The 26,985-nt window shown below is 45.9% G+C and overlaps 1 protein-coding gene across 1 annotated transcript in view; it reads left to right on the top strand.

Moving 5' to 3' along the window:
• The first annotated feature begins 12,573 nt into the window (after nt 1-12,573).
• The window catches only part of xkr6b (XK, Kell blood group complex subunit-related family, member 6b), a 56,383-nt gene continuing 41,971 nt past the window's right edge, over nt 12,574-26,985 (top strand). Inside the window, exon 1 of the mRNA XM_023800024.2 lies at nt 12,574-13,147. Coding sequence (XP_023655792.2) covers nt 12,582-13,147 — 566 coding nt within the window. The 5' untranslated portion in view covers nt 12,574-12,581. The remainder of the gene's footprint in view (nt 13,148-26,985) is intronic.

Genomic DNA, 26,985 nt, shown 5'->3' with positions numbered 1-26,985 from the left:
TTTTAGCCGTAAAACCGTGTCTCACGCTCCCGTAGTTTCGTCTCAGCAGGCACTCTGCTCTGGGACTTGCTAAACACAGAAAAATTATTTTATACCATGCACATATAATGGATTAATTACTTGGTGTAAAATTTTTGCAGTAATTGTAGAAGTCTTACAGAATAAATAAACAGGATCTGGCATGACACTCAGACTTTCAGACTCACGCTCGCATAAGAAATCTAACTGCAAATATATATTATTCCACTATAAACCTAAAATTAGCTACATCAAAAGCGTTGGGGTAGTTTTACAAACCTTACAGATGTAATACAACTGTCTCATACATGTAGGCTAAATGTGTGTGCAGACTTGTCTCAAATTGAAAATCTCATGCCAGCCAGCTGACAGAAGCTGGCAACACTGTAAATAAATCAATACATAAATCACTACAGATCAAGCATAAAACTTCATAAACACCTTTTAGCCAGCATGCCACTCTCTGGATAGTAGTTGGGCCTTACAGCTCCACACTTCTTCAAAGCTGTGGTACGAGATTTCCCAAGAAACTCTATATTCCCCTCACAGTCCAAAACTGGTGAACTAGTGTCTCTAAATATCAATAATGTGTAAGCGTGAGCCCTTCAATGGACTCAATGGAGTATGCCCATAAAGAGGATAAATCAATCAATAGACCTTATTTTGTATAGCGCATTTTCACAACATTATATTGTATCAAAGTACTTTCCATTGTCCCTGGTCCATGCCCCTAGTGAGCAAGCCAGAGGTGACAGTGGCAAAGACAAACTCCCTAGGAGGAAGAACCCAGACTCAAAGAGGGAGCCCATCCTCCAGGGGCCAGCAGAGGAAGTCAAATGAACATGATGGCAAAATCCTAATTTACACTGTACAAATTTTAAGATTTGCATCTCAAAGTGGGGGCAGGCAGGTGATGGCAGGCAGGGGCTGGTGCTGCTTCTGATGGCAGGATGGACAGTGCATGGTATGGCAGCAGGGAATATAGGAGAGACATCACAGGCAGACGGGCAGGCAGGCTGAGAAGATGTCACAGGTAGTAGAGGCATCGCAGGCAGCATTGTAGGAAGAATATCATGATATTTTTAGGTCTCCTGGCAGCACACCCCAGGAGGGGTAGGGGAAATAAAAAGTGCATTAGCCAAAGGAGGGGAGATAGAGAGATTGCAAACAGTTAGGTGAGTGTAATATGTAAGCTCCGGCAGATATGGCTATGGCGGCATAAGTATGAGGGAGAAGCAGGTGGGAACGCAGGCATGGGGAGTCCCTGAACGTCAGCACTCCAATTCCACAAGGGGGGTGAAGCTGGAGAGACAGCAATGACAGTTCAGTTCATCCAAAGCCAATGGCACCGATCCCCACCCAGCTCTACACCTCACACTATAGGTCTAACTGGGAGTGAGGAGTTAGCTAGAGCTAGAACAAGAGTCCCTATAAGCTAGACTAAACAAGTGTGTTTTTAGTCTAGACTTGAATACTGAGAATGAGCCTGAATCCCACACATCCACTGGGAGACTATTCCACAGCTGCGGAGCTCTATAAGAGAATCCTCTGCAGCCTGCCATAGTTCTTTCTACTCTAAGTGCTAATAGATATCCTGCCTCTTGAGATCGAAGCAGGCGAGGAGGGTTGAAAGAAGCCAGTAGATCTCTTCTGGTGCAAAGTCATTCAGTGATTTGTAAGTTAATAGCAGTATTTTGTAATCAATCCGAGACTTAACTGGAAGACAGTGAAGGGAGCACAGAACAGTGCTAATATGATTGGATTTTATAATTTTTGTAAGAACTCTGGCTGCTGAATTTTGTACCAATTTTAGTTTATGGAAGGATCCAGATGGATAACCAGAAAGGAGGGTATTACAGTGGTACATTCGCCTCACTTGTGTGTTGCTTTGCACAAATGGAGTCTGATAAATAAAGTAAATGGCAATGAAAGTAAATATGTATAAAGATATCCTTTTAACACAGCAGGAAAAGTCAAAGTTACTCATAGTTATGCATATGGAAGGCAATCATCCTTCATGAACAACTAACTGTGCCGTGAAAATATAAGAACCAAGGTAAAACGGATGATTAACCAGTCTTATCCGCAAAGGGCCAGTTTGTATGCAGGATTTTGGTATAACCTTGAGGTCAGCTGTTCAAACCCAGGTGTGAAGACTCTTCAGTCAGTCAGTCCTCTAATTAGTAATTAGGGAGTTGCAGCGAAAACCCACATACACAGCAGCCCTTTCTGAACAAGACTGGCCACCCCTGCTGTAGAAACTGCACAAACTGGAACTGCAGCGTACTTTCAATAACTAACAGGCTTAACCCACCTCTTATTCCAGTTTCAAAGAACATTAAAATATTTAGATTCTGGTGCTTACTGTATAGAAAAGCCACATTTGAAAAGAGAGCACTGATACCTCAAACAAAACAACCACAGCCAATGTTAAAATTATATATACAGTGGTACCATGGAATACAAACTTAATTTCTTCCAGAAGGCTGATCTAGTTGTTATTTGCTCAAGGTCCAAGTCAATTTTCTCATAAGAAATAACGTAAATTAATTTATTCCATTCCAGACCCCCAAATGATTGCCTTTTTAAACTTATCTACCTACCTGACTAATGATCTACCTACCTCCCTACCCTTGAAATTTGAGTCCTTTGATCTACAAATCATATGTGATGACTACCTGCCTGCGATAGCTTTGGTTTAAAATGAAAGAATCACCCAGAATCAAATGATTCACATGCTACACATTCAAGCGGAGCAAAGCTGCAGTATCATCAGGGTAAATTACTCGATTTTCCATGGCCTCTATTGTTATATGCCTGATAATCAAGGCCAGTGTTGCACAGATGCTCTGCAACACGTGGCCAGTTTCACTTTGCTGCATGTTTTGATTCTAAAGCAAAAAAAAAAAAAAAGAATCCTGTGACACAACACATGACATATTGATGTCACAAGTAATACTAGACAAAGTAGCAAGGGGAGAGAGCTGAGATCTCTGAGGTAAGAGGGCTGAGATCTCTGAGGTAGGAGAGCTGAGATCTCTGAGGTAGGAAAGCTGAGATCTCTGAGGTAGGAGAGCTGAGATTTCTGAGATATAAGAGAGCTGAAGTCTCTGAGGAATTTCTTCAGTGGGAAAAGGCTGTTAACCTACTAAACTGCGAACATGTTTCTCAGATAGTGTGCATTCATGATGCTTGTGCCATTGTCCCACAAGGAATAGGGCAATTTCTATCTCTACCGAGCTCTGAAAGCATGACGGCAGTCAACAGCTCCACACCTAACATTAAGCTAACAGGTGTGGTTCCCATGGAGCGTTTTCTAGCAAAGGCTAACACTGTGACTCCTGCAATAACTCAGCATGGTGTTCCTCACTTTCAGTCCCCGCCTGCACAATGCCTCACTCCTGTGCCAGAACCTCCCGAGCCTGTGACACGATCACTGTAAAGTCTTGCTTTTCAATCTCTAAAAGAACATTTCAAATGGCGTGAAAACACTGCGTCACCTTACATACATTTTGTCAAAGAAATATGCAAGTCTGACATTTTATAACAACAAACTGAGGTCCTCCAAAAACAGTGCAGATAGTATGGACTCGGACAAATACACCCTAGACCAATGGTGACAGTCACTAGAACAAACGATCCAAAAATGACCTGCTACTGCCTTAAGGCCTGCAAAATTGAACTATGCAAGAAGAATGGACCAGTGATTTAAATCAGACTCCTGGAGGAACACACTGAAAAGTAACAGGCTACAAAAGATTTCCCGTTGCTCCATCGGATGACAATGCAGGCTTTGGACAGTCAGAGGCCCCTTCATCCACACCCCTTTCTTACATCCATCCCTCGTCATTGGGGGGGTGAACAGGGGCATAGTTAGAGATGAATGGATAGGGGGGTTGAGTCTTTACTACGGGGGGCTGATGGCAAACTATTCATTACTTAAGCCAATAAATCTAAAAGCCTAAAATGCAGTATCATCAGAGTAAAATATTCTAATTTTTATAGCCTCTGTTGTTACGTGGCGCTAGGTGTGAAGCTGTGCTAGAATTCTGCTTATGTGAGACTTGGGGGGGCTAAAGACAGCCCTGGTGATGAGTACTGTCTTCAGGGGATAACACTGTTGCACTTATGCAATGCCCCTCCCACTCGTTCCGGTGTGTTCTGGTTCTGTTGTCCCACTGTATTTCAAAACTTCCCTGTTCCCAAAAGTCCTAGCAGCGGTGGTCAACCCATTGAGTGACTTGGGCGGCCACCCAGGGCACCATCCCCTCAGGGGGCGATTCCACTTTGTCACAGAGAGGGGGCGCCGACGGTGAAGCTTGCCTAGGGTGCCACATGAGCTTTGACTGGTACTGAGTCCTTGTGTGCGCCACTCGAATGATTATAGCCCAGGATCCGCGACCCTGGCAGCAATGAGAGCATCAGAACACCTCGGTGGTGCTTAATCTGTGCCTCCAGGAACGTGGAAGAGACTGGCTGTCCAGTACACCTGGCATCGCCTGGAGTCTCCTAACACTCACACACATCCTGTTCATGAATGTCATCATTCCTGCCTTCAGTACAATGAATCCACTCAAGCTGTTCAGCACCCTAATGGGCTTCCATTCACTGGACACTAACTCAGCCTTGTGACACTGGCAGAGGTGGCAATTTCAGGTCCAGAAAGTAAAAATCCAGACCATGATTAAGATAAAGAGTCACAGTCACAGAGTACTCAACTGGTTGGTTGAAACAAAATCTTGGTCTGGATTTGTACTTTCTGGACCTGAAATTTCCACCTCTTGACACTGGATACTGGACATCTTGGGTGAATCTCAATACCAAAAACGAAAAACTTGTGGTCTTGGCAAGACCGGTCTTGCTAACTTTATATTTGGGGCAGCGCAAGATTTTTACCATCCTCTGTACTTGTGTTCTTAGTACTGGAACTGGTCTTTGGCAATGGAAGATGACGTAAAAGGGTACAGGAGAACACAAGTACGGTCAAGTGCACATATTGAGATTCACCCCCTGTCACAGTGCCGCTGAAAGAGCACACAGATCTTTTTATCTGCATGTCGGAAATGCAGCACCGCAATGCTGCTGTCTCCTGCCTCCTCTTCTCCCTGCACTAAACAGCCACATATCATTAAACAATTCCTTCAAAATCATGAAATATGCGGATGGCACAGACGATTTAGCTCCCTGCTAATCAAAACCTCCTGTTTCAAGAGCAACTTCTTCCCCTTGGCTATCAGGACACTGAACTGCACCTCTATGTCTGCCTATGCAAAGTTATCTCATTGCACCTAATAAATGTCTTTTGAAAATCACCCCCACCCATCAGCACATTCTGTTATTCAGTAATTCCTACTTATTCATGCATGTATGTCCCTCTCAATGTATGTCGTCATCCTATGTATGAGCATATAGTAAAATTGTATACATTTATATTCTATTCTATTCTCTTCTATTCTATTCTGCTAATGACAGACTTTTTTTTGAGGATAGGATCTGGAAATTATGACTTGAAAGAATAATAATTTAATTACTTAGCTAATGTATTCACAGTGATAAAAACTAGGGGGATATTCTTCCTAAATGAATCTGGACTGCATCCCGCTGTAAGCTTCTGTCAGTCATAAAACTGCCGTTTAAACACGGAGCTTCACGGCCATTCTGCCAACGGCAAACGTTTGTCGTTTTACAATAACTGAACGAATTAGCTCAAGCAAGACATAAACCTCAGAAATATAGGGACACGGCAGTCAAAGGATTTCTCTGAAAGAAACAAAAAAATTTGAAAATAAGCTTTTTTCTACTAGATTGACTCGACTGATTTAGTTATCAAGAGCAATTCAATTTACAGTATTCTGTGCATATGATTGTGTGTATGGTAACTGTATTCATGAGACAGTGTATTATTACTTCTCTTATTGGTTTATTCAAATGATTTGATATGATAATTGGTGGATGCAGTATTTCCTTCTGGTCATGTCATTAGTAAAGTATGAAGTGGAAAGTCCGGCCTCACATCTCTGGGACCAGGGCTTGAGTCTCTGCTATGTCTCCATCCTGAGAAACAGGAAGCAGCACTGTAAACTCAGATAAAGATAAGCATTTACAAAAAAATTTAGCTGTGTTATTGTTGTAGTCAAAATATATTCTCAGGGATTATATTCCTGAACATCTTGATTGTGAGCAGCTGTTAAGTAAGTAACATGCAAATGCAGGAAGCCAGAGTAGTAGAAGTGTAGCTGACCATGTGCAGGACTCTTTGCAATCAGCTCAGTGTTTATTTTATTTTTTTTACTCCTTACTACTGTCACTGCTTACATGCCGACCAGCTGGCCCTGCTTGTCTCTAAAGTGATTGCTAAGTCATCATAAACTGATAACAAGCAATCAGAACATGGAGACCCATGTTGATACTATAGATCACAGAATCAACATCACTGAAGAAGAGTCCGTTTATTTACGGTGTAGCATGGATGGGTCTTCAGGACTTTGTACCCTTCAGCTGGACCATCTGGGATGCTGGTCTTCCAGATGCCGTCAGAGGTTTTGTAGGAAATATGTGGTTGTAGGGAATTCACTCGTGGCTGATACCTTTTGAAAATTGCTGCATCCCTCGTCCACTTCCTGCTCAGTGCTCCTGCGGGGGCATTTCACGCTTATCGCCGCAGTTTATGGTGCTTAGAGATAAAGCTCATCATGGGAAAGTGGTCGTTCAGCCGACGCACTCGCAGGCATCGCTCATCGTTACTGCCTGCCCGGCCTCCTCGCGTTACCGACCAGCTCCAGGAGAATCGACGGAGATTTAAATTTCACTCTGTTACAGTCCTTAAGAAAAAGTATGAGAAAGATGTCTGCTCATTTTCTAATAAATTGTGATGGCAAAATAGTGGGAAAGTTGCATAACTGGCCGTGGACTTCCCCTGAGGAGTTTTGGTCACACACTCGTTTCACTACAGTATAATATTAGCCGGCAGTCATTCTATGGGGCTGTTCTTGTTCAATCTCAAAGTGCTCCAGGGTGACTGTGCTGCAAAAGGCACTGTGTCAAAAACGAGTCTGGCTAAATTGAACTAAGCTGATGTGCAGCATGGTGGCTCAGTGCCAGCGCTGTGACCTCACACCTCCTGGGTTATAGGTTTGAATCCGATCCCTACACTATGGGTAGAGTTTGCATGTTCTTCACATGTCATGTGGATTTTCCATGTCATGTAGATTCCCCCTACCAACCAAAGACATGCATTTAAGCTAATGGGTGTCTGTTTCAAAATCTCCAATTGAGCACAGCCTCTCCCTAGACGACGATGGGGTTATTTTCCGATAAACCAAGTCAAAAATGCATTTTAATACAGTCCCTAACCTAGTAAACATCATAGCCTAGCCTAGCCTACCTTAAACAAGCTTAGAACACTTACATCAGTCTACAGTTGGGTCAGAAGCATTAACACAAAGCCCTATTTTAAAATGTGCGCATGTTGAATATCTTGTGTAATTTATTAAATAATGTACTGAACGTGAAAAACATCCCATCTGTGATGTAGCTTTCCCCTTGTGATCCTCCCCAGGATAAACAGTTGATGGATAACAGAAATATCTTTCATGTTTAAAAGTACATAATGGTCCTTAATACATCTGGTAATGCTGTACAGTATGTGTACCTTCAGAATGCATTTATTATGCACTCGTAGAACATTCATAAGCAGTATGTAATTATATCTTAACAGGTCTTAAAGCATTGCATTTGTAATATTTTCAATGTAAAAATAATATACATATATAACAAACATTATTTGAATATAATATTTGATTATAATGTTTGTTATTAATGTATATTAATGAATATGTTAACGTAGACTTACATGCAGCTTATGAATGTTCTATGAATGCATTATGAAGGCACATTTATTGGAAAGCGTTACCATATATCTATCATAATAACTAATCTTCACAACCAGTTAATACATTAACTTGAGATGTTTCCGCTGTGTTTATCTTGCAATGTGACTGTGAAACGTCTTCTGGTTCAGATGGCATATAGAAACATGAGATGGGCATATGTTGATGCGCTGGGGGGGGAGGTGTAGGGTTTTTTTTTGAGGTCATGAAATGGCCATGGGGGTGAGAGCTTCTTCCACATGATGAGCCGCATGATTTAACCAAAAAACACGAAACACCACCCCAGAACCCTGAACCCCCTGCTCATTAAAATGACCTTCCACACTTAATCTAGGCTTAAGCTCCAGGTTCGAGAGGACCACTATCTATAGCAGCTTTTATGAAATGCAGGCAAAGGATTGAAGAGTTAAACTGGTGAATGTATGTATCTTCCACAAATATGCTGATCACCAATTATGTGTTGAAAGCAGGGGCACAGGAGAGATTTTTGATGTGGGGGGGGGGGGGGCAAACAATGAGCATGCATGGTCTCAACCTTTTTTTAAAGAGGGGGGGGGGAACATGCTCCCCGTTCCACCCACCGTCTGTGCCCCTGACTGAAACACAGACGGGACCGTTTTCTGCTTTATAAGCAAAAATCTTCCTGTGAAACAGATGAGCTGCACTCGAATCAGACAGTGAGGTTCTGACACCGGCTGGATATGTAACATGCTTTAAAAAAAAATCAAATATCAACACATTTGTAGCTCATCCTGAAGAAAAAAAAAATTGTCAGTATATTTTCAAAATAATGACCAATGGAGAAAACTGGTTCCACAGCAAATACATACAGGTATGTCTTAGAAACAGGCATTTTTATCGCATGGTATGCTGCAGAATTACAATGAATTTATTGATATGTTAACTGATGCTGTGGAATGCACAGTGGCCAAATACCTCTGGGAATGTGGATGTTTTCCTCACACACTCGCTGTTGTGAGTGTGCACCCTGGGAGGGGCTGAGAAGCTGCCCCCCCGCATCACGCCTTGCACTTGCTGGCACGGACTCCAGCCTCACCACCACCGAGAAATTATTGATAATTATAAACAATCACAATTATAACAATGGATATCTTTATGAGTGAGTCGCCTTCACTCACAAAAACATCGGCATGCAACAGTGACCTTATTTAATTTATCATCTCCCAGCATTAAAGCTAAATTTTCAATAGTGGCAGGGACTCAAACGAACAAAACATTTAGGTAGAACAGAGGTTCTACATTCTGACTTCAAGGGCTAACAGTGCTCGAGTAGAACACTGCCGTTTGTTTTCTTCAGTCTAGATCAAGCCTTCTGGAGGTACAAACACATGGGAAATACCTGCAGTCAACCCGGCATTATAAATAAGTGCAAAGTTTCTGAGTTTTCTGAAATCCTGTTATGATCAGTGTTTTAGACACCAAACTACCAGCAGCCATGGGTGGCTTATTTTGGTTTAATGCTCAGTTAGTTCATAAGAACATAACCTGATTTTTACAGTAAATGTTCCCCAGTCAGCAACTGGATTCAGTAGCAAAATGATCACAGTGCTGCTGCTTCAGTTTTCCATGGTTACAGAAACATGGGTACTCTAAAACGTTTTTGCTTTATTTCCTCAATATTCCCTTCAGAAGAATGCCATACCTACCAGGTAAGTAAATGTGTTTTATCAATCTGTTTTCCATTCAGGGTTGTGGGGGCCCGTCCCTGCATATGACGAGCGATATAGAAAACCGATGGGGGATAGATAGTTTTCCATTAAATCAGAATAACCCATGTTTACCTCAGCGGTGAGGATAACAAGCAAAGCTTTCTTTGTGTTTCCACAAAATTGTGGCAGGGAGTGCAAAAAGACATTTATTTTCAATTGTAATTTGAACTGAATTCGGTCAATTAGATATTTGTTTTAAAAACAGAGTAGGACTATCTTAGTAACCTAAATAATATATTTATCATATATTTATTATTATCTTTAAACAAACATTTCCCATAATTACCTTATCCCTGAAGAGACTGACAAACTATTAAATTGTAGTAATTTTTATTATTTTCCCTTTCTGTACCTGACCTGCATATTGTGCTGTAAGCAAACTGATAACACATTTTGTGTATTAAAGACCTCTCTCAACAGCGCCCATTCTCCCTGCCCACACACAAATTCATTACTCTTTTGAAGTGTGGTTTTTTTTTTTTTGCTGAATTGCTGTTTCATAACAGCCCAGTTTAGGATTCGAGTGGAAATACAAACACCTTACGGTGAATGTGCTCTGATATTTGGCAGTACATCAGGTTGTGGACACTTAATTTTATTTCTATTAAAAACAGATCCTGTTGTGCACACAGCAGTTTCTTTTTAAAATACTAGCAACTATGTGATTATCAAAGTCAGGATCAGAAGCTGATCATGTTTTTGAAATATTAGCTCCATTGTAATTATGCCCCGCAAAACACGTGTTGGAAATCGAGCTGCGCCAAAGGTCGGTCTTTGGACAAAGAGAAAACAGGCTGTTTATCTGCTGTCAGATTCCAGTCCACCGTTGGAAAATGCATATACACGTTCAGCCTCTACTAACTGTTATCTCGCATGAAGATCAAACCGCTGATATCTGTAATAGTTTGGCAAAGCGGGAAATTAGAGCACGTCATCCTAACAAATAAATGGCGGACTTCAGACATGACTTTGAAGTCACAGCCTGTACAGAGACAGCATGCCACACATGATACACGCATGATCCCTCTTCTGTATGCATGAATACAAAAAAAAAAACTTTACGTTTGCCCCCCCAAGCCTGTTAAATATTATTCTAGTTTAATATTTCCACTCAAAGCAGCAGCACGCGGCGTCTACGAAATGGAGTCCGTTTGACTAAATTCACCGTTTCTCCCTGCATTTAGCTTGAGACCCAGACGAGCTGTGTATCATTTTTCGGAGGCACTTAGGTCTCCACTACTGCCTGTAGCCTCGCGGTCTGCAGTTCTGGATACAGTCGCGGTTATAATCATGTGCACTAATCCCAGTAATGCCTCTCCAGTAGTGGGTGCGCGCGCTCAACAGCAGAGACAGCGGGCGCTCTTCTTATTTATTTATTTATTTTTGCTGGCGTCACTGTACATTGCCTAAAGAGACATAATGTCCCGAAACATTGGTATTTATATCATAACGTTTCTTTTGAAGTTATTTGAAGTTATGCGGTCAATGTCGATAAATAAAATAATACTGCATATGAAGTTTGGAAGATTGGAAGAAAACTGTATTCCAACCAAAGTTATCTTAATTTTAATTTTAGACATTTTGCGTGCCATTATCAAGAGCAGCCGGACTTCGAAAACTGCAAAATTCTGGGAAAACATTTTTCGTTTTTCACTTATTTCATTTCTGATTTGTACAAACATATTAACTGTCCTGGTATGATATCAAAGCATTTTTTTTTATTCGCACCCCATGAGAAGTGTACTTATATTATGCACTTGCTGTTTTGGCAATATAATCCTGATATCTTTATTCTAAAAAAAAATTATATATGGTGTTTATAGGGATTCAATCGCGAAATGTATTTATAGATATAATAACCGTGTCTGATCACGACGCTCAACCCACGGCTTATAAGTGCGGACCATTACATCACACTGCAGCAGTTGTGCCGTGCAATTTCGGATGATACTACAGGAAACGGCCGAATTAATTAAAATGACTGAACAGCAGCCCGATAAACCGTTATTGAAAAGGCATGGGTGGGCGGACAGACCAAACAGTAGCCACGGGATTATATTCTGTTGTTTTTTCAAGCTGCACAAAAATGTACCTTCATATTATTCACCCGATGCTGCTGCTGTTCAGGCTACGTTTGTTTGTTCTTAAATAACGCGTTAATTTCTCCTTTGCATAGAAAAAATAAAGCCCTTGATGTTATATGAATTGAAGGAGTAACAATAATAATTTTGATATAGATGAAACGAGAGGAAGTGCGATGCGGGGAGAGTAACTGTGACTAAAATGTCAGAAATAGGAAAGGACAGTGAGAAGTAAAGAGACATTACGTTTTTTGGTTGCTCTTATAGAAAAATATTTGACGAGGACATCAGTCATATCGCGCGTAGCAGCTGACGTGCTTATAATTAAGACGTATCATAAGTAATTCGTTTTTTACCATGGTTACAGCATTCCATCACATTATGTGCTCACCCTTTGATATTTTGAAGGAAACACTAGGTGGCAACAACGGAAAGTTTGAAGGGGGGACTACATTACGTATTGAGAAGGGGGGGGGGGGGTAATATTTTACAGCGTGTTTACACTGTCGACAGGGAACTGATGGATAGAAGCATGTGAAGTGCCGAGAAGAACACATTTAAAGAAACAAAATGCTTATGTTATATAACCTATTTCATATATGCTTGGTGCGCCGCCAGACGCCAAGTTGCGTTTTTAACACTTGGCTGGGGATGCCGTGATGCAGAAGAGTGCCTTGGATCTAGAGACCTTCGTTAAGGGGAAGCCCGTCCCAGCAATTGCCCGACCACTAGGTGGCGCCAAGGTCTAGTGGGGGTAGAGTCCGGGGTGGTGGGGGGGGGGGGGATGCGGGGGGGGGAGACAGGTGTAGTGGAAGTGACGTAATCGGTCCCGGAAGCCGTGGGCGGGAACTTCAGAGAGCAAGATGGCAGCGAAATCCGATGGTCTGGGGGTCGTCGCCGGTTTCGCCCAGCTGCACAACCTGGACGAGACGGCGGGGGGCTGTGAGGAGCCCGACGAGGGCAGCTCCTTGCACATCTGCCACTGCTGCAACACGTCGTCCTGCTACTGGGGCTGCCGGAGCGCCTGCCTGCGCTACCTCCTGGGGAAGGGGAGGGCAGCCCGGCGGCCGCCGCGGGAGGAGCGCCTGTGGCTGGACTGCCTGTGGATCGTGCTGGCGCTACTCGTCTTCTTCTGGGACGTGGGCACGGACCTGTGGCTAGCCGCGGACTACTACTCCAAGCGGGACTACGTGTGGTTCGGGCTCACCCTCTTCTTCGTGCTCGTCCCGTCCGTTCTGGTGCAGATCCTGAGCTTCAGGTGGTTCGTGCAGGATTACACGGGGGGCGGGCTGGGGACAGTGGAGGGGCTCAGCAGCCGGAGGGCGCCGGCTGGCGTGGGCGGCATCCGCGGGGGGAACAGGTGCTGCCAGTTGTCGGTGTGGATCTGGCAGTCCGTCATTCATATTCTGCAGATGGGACAAGTGTGGAGGTAAGCATGGTGGGATTATATTTAAGCATCATCTAAACGTGATGCCCTTTATCCAGCACGCATTTTCCAGCCTTTCTCACCTGAGATAACCTGAAAGTTCATGCACGACCCTTCACTGTTTCTGCACAGATGGATCTGTTTAATGTTCCGTGCGCTTCTTTTTTTCCCCACTCTATTTTCACCTCAGATAACCTCAAAGTACACGCACGACTCCTCATTCACCGTTTCTGCACGAAGGGATCTCGTTAATGCTCTGTCCAGCACTTTCCCCCAGCCTTTTTCACCTGAGATAACCCCAAAGTGCATGCACGACCCCTCACTGCAATATTAAACCACAGAGGGATCAGCTTGATGCCCCGTACACCCCCTTTCCCGCTGCTCTCTCACAGTTCTGTTTTATTATAATGATTATTATGTTGTGTGCGTCTGCACTGCATCAGCGCACGGTGCCGACCTGAGCTGACAGACCGCTAGACCTCTTTCAAATTTATAGCAGATATATAAAAAGGAACCCCATATCAGCGGTGCTCTCCTTGCTTTTTTTCACACACGTCTGATTGCGATAAACTTCTCTCTAAGTTTCCCAGATGCAATTATAAGGATGGGGCTGGTGTGAATTGTCGGATGCGTGTAAGGACGTTACTCTACCTCATGAGAAGAGGGAGCAGACTGCCCGCCCGCGTCTCTCCTTCACCCAAACATTGCGCATCCACTGCTTGATCTCTTTCCCCCATTTTTTTTCTGGTGTCTGCGACATTTGATGGGATTTTATACCGGATCGGAGGTGGTCTGGATGCAGCCGGGTGTCTGGCGTGCCAAATTCGGTGGAGATCCAGAAGGTCGGGGGAAGTTTAGGGCTCACGATGGTCCAGCAGGATGGAGGCGCGGGATCAGCAGGTGCTTGTTTGCAACCGCTGCTTTTGCTGCGTATTTTCAATGTGCGTGTGAAGATGTATTTATCTGGCTGACCTTCTTGCAGACAGCCGTTTGGGGGATTTCTCATGATGTTTGGCATGGTATACAGTTTTGTTGCACCTCGATAACATGGCAGGTAATTGCATATTGTAATGCATGATATAATTATTTACTGTCACACAGCAGTTAGGATTGCTCTCGATATGTGTTTGGAGGGTTATATGCAGATTTGCAGCAGTAGTAGGAACCATCTGTAGATACGCTTTACACATCGGTTAAACATTATGACTAAGTTGGACAGGATTCAGTCACCAGCAGGCCACTCTGCTCTTTATTTTAAGCCAATTTTAATCTCTCGGATTCTTTTCCTGTCTTTTCTGAAATGAGACAAAAAGAGATTTAGCGGCTGTTTTATACTGCGATGTGTTGCCATCTGTCGGGATCGGGACCATGTGTTTGTCACTCGTATCAGTGGCTTGAAAAATACCTAATGCCATCAGCTTGTCGCCCCAGCAACTAATTACTACGTCAAATGAGAGAGGGAGGGTGGATATTTTAGTGCCGGGTGCGGGCGGAAGTGTCCGGTCTTATGATGGGGGGCTACCCGGCCCAGGACCCGGCGTAAGATCAGCTTCAGATCGTGCCGCCCCCGCTAGACCCTGAGCAAACTGAGGGGAGCAGCTATAGCCTATTACCCGGACGGCGAAGGGGAGTAGCTGGAGAGATCATTAGCTGGCATACCTGTTTGTTTAGCTAACTAAATTAATCATGTCCCCGGGTGATTGCTGTTTCACTGCTAAATGTTAAATCGACGAGTTCTTACTAAAATGATAAATAATAACTTAAGAGTCCGGCCCTAACTGAAGCTGATCTTGTGCCGGGTCAGCCCCCGTTAAAAGACCCGGCACTTCCGCCCACCCGCGACTCGGGAAGATCCAACTCCAGCTGGCATATGATGAACTCAGTAATTCGCTAATTTATTAACCTGAGGCGCTGCATCTTTCCCTTTGGAACCTTTTATATTATTGTAGATTGATTTGAAACACGTGGTTGTGCATCTAAAAAGAAAACAAAAATGTGGAATAACGTCTAGGGCTATATTGCGGTGTCACAGAAAAATACAGTAGGCTTACTTCGATTTCCCTCACACGAGTCTGTTAAATAATATACAAGGGGATGTAAGGATTTTTTTGCGGACAAAACAGAGGAAGCGGAGAAGTGGAGACATCTGTGCCATTGACAGAGACATCGCTGCTGACAGGCCAGCCCGGCACCCTGCGGAGAGATCATCGCCGCTCCTCCAGTCCAGCTCGGCGCAGACCCTGGCTTCCTCTCCCCGGCTTACTTTCCCTGCATCCTAAAAGAGACGGGGCTTACATCCGCCCATAGGGACATTCAGACGGGTTTTCGGTGGAAGTTTAACTCAGCCTTCATGTCAAATAGTATGTGTGCAAGAATAGCAAACACACACACACAAAAAAAAATAACAAATGGAAAAAAACTGCCTCACAGTTGGCCAAAATGTATTTGATATTGTCGCGCTTGTAGTAAATCACCGAATAGCGTTTAATGGGATTCGTATGGGAAGGAGCTTGTCTATTAGCCTTTAAGTGGATTTCCATAATGAGCTGGCTATGAACGAGCACCTTTATTTGTTGCTAGGCCTTTTCAGTGACCCTGCTCCTTCTTTATTTTATGTTGATTGCCTGTAGTTTTAGTGGCATTCGTGGGTAACATTAATTCGTCTGACTTTTGGCTAAAAGCAGCAAACGGGCTTAAGCGGAGTCTCCCCGTGGAGACTCCCAGCTGACGTCACTTTGGGCACCTTTATCCCCGCCACGTCTTCCGAAGGGAAGATGAACAGGTAAACCCGCATTAGCCAAACTACTGTCAGCGGCGGCGCAAGCTCACGCCAGATTTGCTTCATGTAAAGACCCCCCTGCTCCCCCATTCATAAACCTCGATCAGGTCTCCAGTTCCCCTTTTTAGAGAGGCCGTGTCTAGTTCGCCTGGGCCTCTGACGGGATCTGCAGATGTCGTCCCGGTTTGAAGGTTGGGAGCTGTCCGGTGCTGAAGTATATAAACTCATAAACTAAAGCCTACTGCCTTTGTGTGAATGGCTTCGTAATGGATAGCTGCGTTAACATGAATGAATTAATTAATTCATTATTAATTCGTTAAGTTTGTCAATTTATGAATTTTGTAGAGTGGGAAAATTGGAGGGGCGGCATGGTGGTGCAGTGGTTAGCACTGTTGCCTCACACCTCTGGGACCTGGGTTCGAGTCTCCGCTTGGGCCATATGTGTGTGGAGTTTGCATGTTCTCCCCATGGGGTTTCCTCCAGTTTCCCCCCCCCACAGTCCAAAGACTTGCTGAGGCTAATTGGAGTTGCTAAATTGCCACATAGGTGTGCATGTGTGAGTGAATGGTGTGTGAGTGTGCCCTGCAATGGGCTGGCCCCCCATCCAGGGTTGTTCCCTGCCTCATGCCCATTGCTTCTGGGATAGGCTCTGGATCCCCCCACAACCCAGTAGGATAAGCAGGTTGGACAATGGATGGATGGATGGGATAGTTGGAAAACTTACAGTTAAATGCATTTATTTTCCATTCCCATACGTGTCTTACCTGTAATACGAAGGCAACCGACAGAGGAAATACAAAGGCTGAAAGAGCATAGATATCAGTGTGCTTTGAAGAATTTATATATAATTATAAATATTTACGATATATGTACACTCTGCAGCTACTTAGGTGTATATACACTCTGCAGCTACTTAGGTGTATATACACTCTGCAGCTACTTAGGTGTATATACACTCTGCAGCTACTTAGGTGTATGTACACTCTGCAGCTACTTAGGTGTATATACACTCTGCAGCTACTTAGGTGTATATACACTCTGCAGCTACTTAGGTGTATATACACTCTGCAGCTACTTAGGTGTATATACACTCTGCAGCTACTTAGGTGTATGTACACTCTGCAGCTACTTAGGTGTATGTACACTGGAACCCCCAGAACCGCTACAAGGGCAGACAAGTTGCACGTTCAGGGAAGCCTCTCTGCACATTTCTGTACTGAGCTATGATTTTTCTCCCTGATACCATTAATGGGTCTGACCTCTCTCATCACCAAGGTGTTTTCAGCCACAGAGCTGTCCCTGATTGGATGTTTTTTTTTGTGCCATTATCTATAAGCCGTGTGTGATAATCCCGGTTAAATGGCTGTTTCAGAGAAGCAGGAAGCACCACGTTTCAGGCTGCTTCTTAGCCAGCGTGTTGCTTAGCCAGTCTCCTCACCCCGTCTGTGCTGTTTGTATCCGGCCCCGGACACATAATCACATGATTCGCTGTTTGTGGGAGCGACCTGTTTGCATTGGCAAGCAGGCATTCCTAAAAAACTGGCCGCCAAGTGTATGTATAATCATATATACCGTGGGGGATGAGGCACATGTTCGCAAGATGTGTAATTAAATGTCTGAATATCATTTAATGCATTTTTATTTATTATTAGGCATAATACCAAGCTGGTGCTTTGAAGAGGCTTTGTTTGTGGCATAGACAGGATTTCTTAAGTGCGTGTTTGTATTTCATGCCTATGTGTCCTCCCTTTGTTTGGATGTTGAAAGGCTCAGGGGGCCAGCAGGTCTTCACACACTATTAATTTGCACGCAGGCATTAATAGAGAGTGGTATCCCTTTCACAACACTGCAGGAAAGGCACTAATTATCACACAAAGAGCCCTGTCACTGCCAGGGAGGTAGCCGCTTCGGCTGGGAACAGACGTTTTGGTTAAAAGCAAGCCGTAAGCACTCTTCCTGATGGCAGTGCATCGGGTCAGGCCTCGCGGGATGATCTGGCACCCGGGCCAGCGCTTCACAGACTCCGTCAGATTGTTCGCCCTGAAATAGCTCCTGCCTGCCGACAGATCTGGAAAACTCCGTCCGAGGCTTCTTAGAAGGCCTCTACGGCCTGAAGATGGCCGTCTCCTTCTTCTGAACTTGAGAGAAGTTGCGGCCGATAAACCCTGAGATGTGAGGTCCCCCCCCCCCACCCTAAGGGAGTGGTGCTTTCTCCTTTGAGCGGTGACCCCCTCCCCGGGCTGCATTTTTATCTCCCCCCACGCACCGCTTACAGTCATCACACGCCCCCATCGCATATAGCTGCACTTGACCTCCATTCCTGCCCAGAATCTGGGGCATTCGCTTGGCTTCTCCATTATCACCATTAGCTTCATCTCCTGCTCCCCGTTTTGCTGGGTGTTCTCTGACAGAGAGGGAACACGGGTTGGTGGACCTGCCTCCCCTCCCCCTCTGAAGAAAAGCTCTCTTTAATCCCGGGGTAATCCCGCTAACACAGCTCCCGCGGTGCTGTGTCTGTCCAATGATCCGTCACGTGTTTCCTCCATTACGCTGTCCTCCAGGTACTGAGGAATAATCAAGGCTCTGATAAAGGTCAGGGAAACGGCTGAAAAAATCTGCTATTTTTTTGGTGTAAAGCAACCGACTGATGTGTTTTGTATGTGATTTGCCAAATGGGTGCAACTGTCTCAAGGCAGATAATGAAGGTTAATATTCTGTGATTGTTTTGTTCTTATTTGACAAGGATGTGTTGTTAGAACGGCTTAATTTCTGATATTGGCATCAATGGGCCATCTGGTTACACCAACGGTATGACGGGTGTCACCCATTCACTCCTGCCGTCCATTAGTCTCCGACTTTGGTGCTTCGCTTGGTGGAGGGGCCCTTGAACACTGCTGAGAATGGGAGGGGGTTTCAGTGCCCCCCCAGGACCAGCAGCCAGGAACCATTAAACTGAAGTGCTTCTTCGCTGGGGAAGTGTCTGAAGTGGACTTTTCTTCATGAGTCATGTGCACCTCAGGGCAGCCATCAAATAGAGAGGAGCACATTCCCTCCATCACCCAGAAGTGAGGGAGTAGCAAACAGAGAGGAGCACGCTCCCTCCATCACCCAGACATGGGGGAGTAACACAGAGAGGAGCACATTCCCTCCATCACCTGCACAGTGGGAGGTGCACAAATAGAGAGGAGCACATTCCCTCCATCACCTGCACAGTGGGAGGTGCACAAATAGAGAGGAGCACATTCCCTCCATCACCTGCACAGTGGGACGTGCACAAATAGAGAGGAGCACATTCCCTCCATCACCTGCACAGTGGGAGGTGCACAAATAGAGAGGAGCACGCTCCCTCCATCACCCAGACATGGGGGAGTAGCTCACAGAGAGGAGCACATTCCCTCCATCACCTACATGGGGGGTGCAAACGGAGAGGAGCACACTCCCTCCATCACCCAGAAGTGAGGGAGTAGCAAACATAGAGGAGTACGCTCCTTCCATCACCCAGACATGGGGGAGTAGCTCACAGAGAGGAGCACGTTCCCTCCATCACCCAGACATGGGGGAGTAACTCACAGAGAGGAGCACGCTCCCTCCATCACCCAGACATGGGGGAGTAACACAGAGAGGAGCACGCTCCCTCCATCACCCAGACATGGGGCAGTAACACAGAGAGGAGCACGCTCCCTCCATCACCCAGACATGGGGGAGTAACACAGAGAGGAGCACGTTCCCTCCATCACCCAGACATGGGGGAGTAACACAGAGAGGAGCACGTTCCCTCCATCACCCAGACATGGGGGAGTAACACAGAGAGGAGCACGCTCCCTCCATCACCCAGACATGGGGGAGTAACACAGAGAGGAGCACGTTCCCTCCATCACCCAGACATGGGGGAGTAACACAGAGAGGAGCACGTTCCCTCCATCACCCAGACATGGGGGAGTAACACAGAGAGGAGCACGTTCCCTCCATCACCCAGACATGGGGGAGTAACACAGAGAGGAGCACACTCCCTCCATCACCCAGACTTGGGGAGTAACTCAGAGAGGAGCATGCTCCCTCCATCACCCAGACATGGGGGAGTAACACAGAGAGGAGCACGCTCCCTCCATCACCCAGACATGGGGGAGTAACACAGAGAGGAGCACGCTCCCTCCATCACCCAGACATGGGGGAGTAACACAGAGAGGAGTACGCTCCCTCCATCACCCAGACATGGGGGAGTAGCTCACAGAGAGGAGCACGCTCCCTCCATCACCCAGACATGGGGGAGTAACTCACAGAGAGGAGCACGCTCCCTCCATCACCCAGACATGGGGGAGTAACACAGAGAGGAGCACGCTCCCTCCATCACCCAGACATGGGGGAGTAACTCACAGAAAGGAGCACGCTCCCTCCATCACCCAGACATGGGGGAGTAACACAGAGAGGAGCACGCTCCCTCCATCACCCAGACTGGGAGGGGGCCTGCTGTGATCACACACTAGGGTGTTGCCAGGTTCCCTGAAGTGAGGAGGCCCTGAACAAGGGAGGAGGGCAAGGGGGGCCTGATGTTTGCACCTTCGTGGGCTTGTTAACAAGCTGCCAATTAAGGCAGATTAGCAAAGCCGTCTACATCCGCATGATTAGGTGGTTCTGCAGCATGTGAAGATACGTGTTGCGTGTATCCCTTTTGGCACAGGAAACGTGTCTTTTACATGCCAGAACTCTGAAATTTGCTTGCATGTGAACTTTGTATTCTGAAAGTATCTTTAGATGCTAAAGTGCTTAATCCAGGCAATTTACAAAATCTGCTAATTTACCTGAGCCGGCCATTTAGTTCAAGGGTACCAAGCATGCGACACCATGCTTGGGTCACCTTTTAGTTTCAGGCTTCAATGCACACACACGTGTGTATGTGTATGCATACATACACACATTCCTGAAAAACACAAGACCCGATGTTGTGTACCCCTCCCAGCCTGGCAAACTGTAGTTTCCTGCCTGTGATTATTTGCTTGGGGGGGGGGGGGCGGGTGTGTGTGGTGCAAAGTAGCGGAGGCTGTGAACACATTTCCGCCAACGGCGTGTGGGAAAGCGCTGACTTGCTTGTTTCTCTGCAGCGTCGGCAGGTTCCGCGAGCGTCACGCGTGTGTCAGTCCCTCCGATGGAGACGCCACGAGGAAATGGTGCCTGTATGAAATCACATGCAACACAAATGCGGCGGCTTTGCCGATAGCAGAAAACTCTCCCTACTAGCTCAGTGCCTTTTTGTCCTTTCGTCGTTTTTCTCGTCTTAACATGTAACAGCTGGCAATTTTGGTTTTGCTGCACTTGGAAGGTGGGGGCTGGGTTAGCTTTCTCCTGGGAAGTGTTAGAAGTCGTGCAGATCTTCCTAGCACAGCATAACAGAAATGGCTTAAACTGGGAGCTGTTTCAGTCTGCCTTTCCCCATTTTCGGCACGAGCTGGTCAGTAACGGCTGCCAATTGGACCTGTGAGCCAGGTTTGGACCGCGAGGCTCGAGAGGTAATAAAATGTATTTTGTTCACGCTTGCGTACCCTCTGCCCCCCCCCCCCACCTGCCGTCTGCCGGCTCTCACGCACAGGCCCTGCGGATGCACAGACCTACCATCTGGGGCAGCGGGCTGACACTCGACAAAGGTCTCTGGTTTAGGTCCTGCATAGGGCATTAAGCAAACCTGACCCGGCCCGGTTTAACCTCCCTGCTGTATAACCTGACCTGGTCCAGGTTACCTCCCCTTCCCTCCCACCATTGCATCAGCTAATCCGCTCCAGATAGACCCCCCGCTGTATAAACAGGTAAACTGTTAAGCGTAAATGGCACAGCCATACGAGCTGATGAATTTCTGTTTGTGTGACGGCAGAGCCCTCCCACAGAAACGGGGAGAGCGTGGCAAGCGCACGAGATGCGACTCGGTGGCACGGGACACTTTGGTGGTGACGAACGGCGCTGCAATAATGTTGGAAATGTGAGAATATTTTCTGAATGGTGGGGGAAGTGGGTGGGAATTCCTGAGAAGGCCTTCGCATCGACGTAGACTTGAGTGCAGTCCTCGTTTTGAAGAGAATGACTCAGCCAAAGAACTTTCTAGAAAACATTGCGTGGCTTCGTTACACCTTTGTGACTCAGGCAACAATATGAACTCCATATTAACTTGACAATATGAAATATTTTGATGCAATTTTTGGGGGTTTTCATTTTAGTACTAGCGGAGACAGAAGGTGACATGGTGTTTAATGGGGTTTGCTTTTGTACCATTGAGTTAGTTACCCTGACTGACTAATAAAATATTCAGCTGTGACTAAGACTTTGATGTACAAGGATAGAAAAATGACCTAATCATGACCTGTGTATGAATCACATTTTCTATTTAAAAATGCTGCCACATATAGGTGATGCGAAAATGTCCCACTTCCACCCAAAGTGCCTCCCTCCATGTTTGAGTGGGTCTTGTATGACGAACCCTAGAGTCGAACAATGGTAGGAGCTCTGGTGAATTCATCACCACTTGCCACATGCGAGCATCGCGTCACGCCCAACTCCGGGGACGACCTATACCCCACCCTTCAGGATTGGCGTGCCTGGCATTACACTCTCAGAAAATAAGTACCAGTACTTTTCAGGGTGCAATTCTTGTCACTGGGCCTCAAGTGTTTGCAACTGTACCTTAACTGTAGGCAAATGTGCCTTTTATGGTACAGATATTGACTCTGAGGAACATTTTTGTACTATTGGGGGTACATTAATGTTATTTGTACCTTGGGGTACAAACCTGCAGCAGGGCTGTACCCTTTTTTCTGACAGTATAGTGCAGGGTTCTTCAACTCTGGACCTCGTTTCCAAATCCAGGCCTTGTTTTCAGTTCTCCCAGGTAGTTGTTTAATAATTACTGATTCTGATTGGTCAGAGGCTTCACACCTGACTGACAGGTAAAGGAAGGCTGGAAAACCAGCAGTGCTCAGACCTCGAGGACCATGAGTTGAATAACCCTGGTATAGTGTGTCGGGGACTTTAGGAAATTCTGGGAAATGTAGTTTATATGCAGTGTGGTTTCTGATTGTTTACTTATTCAAATTCAAAAAGGACATTCATCATTTATACTAATGATAAGGTTTATGGAAAGCGGAGAACCTTCTGGACAAACTGAGAGCTTAATTTCCGTGGCTGTCGAGCCCCCGTCCCTGGGGGCCTCGCTTTGGCAAGGCGTGATCGCAGGCTGTCTGATGTGCGAAGCGGGAGGGGAATCTGAGGGGGGGGGGGGCAGGAGTGTGCCGGCACATCCCCCCTCACTCGACTTTCCACAGGAGGGGAAGCCCAAAGGCAGGCCGGCGCTCAGCATGCTGAGGATATGCTGGCAGGCCGGACCCGGGGGAGCACTGGCCTGTCAGTGACACTCATGATCTACACATGCCACTCACTGCAAAATGGCTCCATCACTGGAGCACTGGCCTGTCAGTGACACTCATGATTTACACATGCCACTCCCTGCAAAATGGCCCCATCACTGGAGCACTGGCCTGTCAGTGACACTCATGATCTACACATGCCACTCCCTGCAAAATGGCCCCATCACTGGAGCACTGGCCTGTCAGTGACACTCATGATCTACACATGCCACTTCATGCAACTTCCCGGGCCGTAACTGGAGTTGTTCTCCTTTGGCTTCTCAAGCATTGCCCCTTCGTCTGAGGAAGTTCCTGTTTTTCACCTTTTAATGCATTTTGATTTTGATCATAGCCAAATACGGACACTTCTCTGTGGGAAGGTTCAAGTACTTGCCTCTCCCTTTCACCGTTTACCCCTGAATGCTCACGCTCCTGCGGACATTGAAATGCGTTCAGCTGCCTTCGGATGTGGGAGGAAAACCCACAGATATTTTGGAGGGAACGTCTTCTGTCGGAGCTTTTGCACAAGTTACTGTCTGTCTCTTCTGAGAATTAGTGAATCCAATTCAAGGGATGGCACTATTCTGTCCTTTCCTGCATGATGAGTGAAAGGACATTTTGTACATGTTTTTCCATTACTGCATGATCTGAGCTCCTGCTATTTTTTGATATTGGTGCTATTTTGGCACTTGGTGACAAGGGGTTGCGTTTTCTCTCAGTGTCGTGAGCCAAACAAAACGTGCGCCATCCCCAGCCATATTGTGTGTAACTAGATTTACATTAAGCCATTTTGCTGGAATTTTTTTGGCAGCGAAACCCAGGATTAGCGGGGTGTTTTTAATCACGGGGTCTTTGACGGGCTTAACATTTATCCGCAAGCCAGCTGAACCCACCGTCGAAATCCTACCAGAACCATGGCAGACAGCCCTGGGAATCCAAGACAAAGCAGTGCTTTGGAGTCTCTCTCGCGTGGTACCGGAGCTAGTGGACATTCTCCAGGGGAACAGCTTGTACCGGTTTTTCCGCGCGGAGGAGTTGTTAAAGTGCCAGTCCCTGAGCCAAGTGATTAGCAGCCCCCGCGAGCTTAATCAGATACCGTACGCTTCCGTTCGCGCCCCGAAGCTTGCGAGAATCTCATGACGGTGGAATCGTACGGGCTGTGGGGAGTCCTGCCATTCGGGCCACCCACTTGCGCGGTGTGCCTTGGCCACGAGCGTTGTTTAGCAGCTGATCTTGCTGCATTCGGGTGCTCAATAGCTTCTGTGCAGTCGCGGCAGGTAGAGATGCTATCGGATGCCGTTCCGTGTGTGGTACCCTGGTCATGAAAACCCTTGGTCGCTAGAAGCTTCCTTCATGGGAAAGCTGCAGTTGTACTTTTCATATGACTATAAGCTAAATCTCCAGACATTTACACTTTATTTATTTAGTAGGCACTTTTATCCAATGCCCAGCAGTGAAATTACCCTGCTGGCCCTCGGATTTGAACCGTTGACCTTTCACACCACTCCAGACCCCATAGGACGTGCGTGTTCTGGGTCGCGTGCTGACAGCCTGGATTTCCACGCCTCAGCCCATCTCCCAAGGTTCCTCCTCGTTGCAGCTCTGCTGATCACCCGTCTTTGGCCAGGTCTGCTGGTACAAAGTACACCCAGCGACGCAGTGTCCCAGAGACCTATCACCAGCCACTGGGGGCGTGCTTCTCCCAGCCAGTGTCTCTGCATACTCTATTTTTCTGGATCCTGGAGTGGCTGTCCTTAATGGTGCAGGCAGCCAGTCTGCCAGGGCTACAACATCGCTGATTGATGACGTCCTACGGTGGGGTTCCGTGTTGCGCGAAATTGCGAGCGGCGTGAGAGATGTTTGCCTTCCGCTCGCCACCCTTCTTCATCAGCCCGGAGGTGTGATGATATGCTTGGTGTCTGAGCCGCAGAGACTCACCAGCTTCCCTTAATGCTGAAGGTCGGTGCAGCCTTGCCGACGCTGACCTACTTGTGCCGGTGAGCCTGGCGCCGTGCGGTCAAGGCCTGCGGCGTTCTCCGAGTGCCGGCCCACGGTGCTCACTCCCTTCTGGTGGCGTAACTTAAACTGTGCCACCCGCTTCGCATATATGTCTGTTAATGTCCCTGAGTGCAGCAGCTCTGATGTAAGTAAGCCAGGAACGGCACAGGATGCCTCTCAGGTTCAAGTGCTTTGATGGTGGGTCTGTCAAATGTATGTTTTTCAGGTGTGATCCTTGAAGTTTAATTATTGATTGAACAACAAAAGGAGACACAGTGATCTGATAAAAGGGAAGTGATAGCAATCTGTGATTTATTACAAAAAGGAGTTATAGGGGATGCTGATTTGATAAAACAGATTATAGGAGACACGGTGATGTAATAGACTGTGATAGGTGACACTGTGATATAACAAAAGGGAGTAATAGTCGATTCAGTGATGAAAAAAAATCATACTCTGAAAGGAGACTCACAGATGTAGTAATCAGACTGTGATAAAAGATGTAATGCATGTTGTGATAGGAGACTCAGTAATGTAATGAGAACACTGATAGAAGAATCAGTAATGTAATGGAAACACTGTGATAGGAGACTCAGTGATGTAATAAACAGGCTGATAGGAGACTCAGTGATGTAATAATCAGACTGTGATATCAGATTCAGTAATATAATGAGAACACTGTGATAGCGGACTCAGTGATGTAATAAGCAGACTGTGATAGAGGTTCAGTGATGTAATATACTGTGATAGCAGACTCAGTGATGTAATAAATAAATGCATAGGAGACTTAGTGATGTAATAATCAGACTGTGATAGCAGACTCAGTGATGTAATAAAAATGGTGATGGGAGACTCGCATTTGGCATATGTGTTAAAACTACTGTAAAATACTCTTGTGCTCATTTAGACCCAGTAATAATAACAGACGTAGTATGGGGAATATAATAATATATTGGAAAAGCTGTAATGTAAAACATTTACATACTCCTTTAAGTTGTTACTTTAATTCATTAAGCTAGTAGTTCGCATTTAGATAAAATGAATAATGTAACAGATGAGACTCTTGTAAATGATTAGCCATTGGGGAATGTCATGGCACCACAGCAATATGACGTGGATGTGTACGGGAAGTTCCAGGGAGCGGTCGGGGGTGTGCTTTGGCCTAGTGTCACACTGGCCTTCCTGTCCCCCCCCCCCCCCCGGCAGTGACTAGCTGTTGGGCCAGCCCTTTGGAGCCCAATTCCAACACCTTGCTGTGCCCCATCACCCGAGTGGGAATGAAATACATTTGGTTTTAAACCGTCACACACCATCTGGATGGTTTCTGTACATCATGGCTTTCTGTTGCCTTTTTTAACTGACTGACTTTAAGGAATTGGAACTAAAGAACAATAAAACAATAGTGTAGACGCAACATGTCATTTTAAAAGTTAATTTTGTTGAAACTTAGTAACATGCCCTAATCCGTTTTTATTTTTATCAACTTCCATGAGTTTTTGACCATCCAGTCTTTCCTTTGACTTCAAAGTTTTATTGCTGGTGACTAGGTCCAAAAATTGGCCACTACAGTATGCAAGTCATTTACAGGTTGTTTCCAACATCTCGCATGTTTAAAACGTTCATCTATCTTCCATATCCACTGATCCAGTAGTGAGTCTGGAACCTTCCACAGGAAGCGT

The sequence above is a fragment of the Paramormyrops kingsleyae genome, chromosome 19 (assembly GCF_048594095.1).
Source record: "Paramormyrops kingsleyae isolate MSU_618 chromosome 19, PKINGS_0.4, whole genome shotgun sequence".
In the NCBI taxonomy this organism is placed as follows: domain Eukaryota; kingdom Metazoa; phylum Chordata; class Actinopteri; order Osteoglossiformes; family Mormyridae; genus Paramormyrops; species Paramormyrops kingsleyae.
This window is presented reverse-complemented; position numbering and strand designations above follow the sequence as displayed.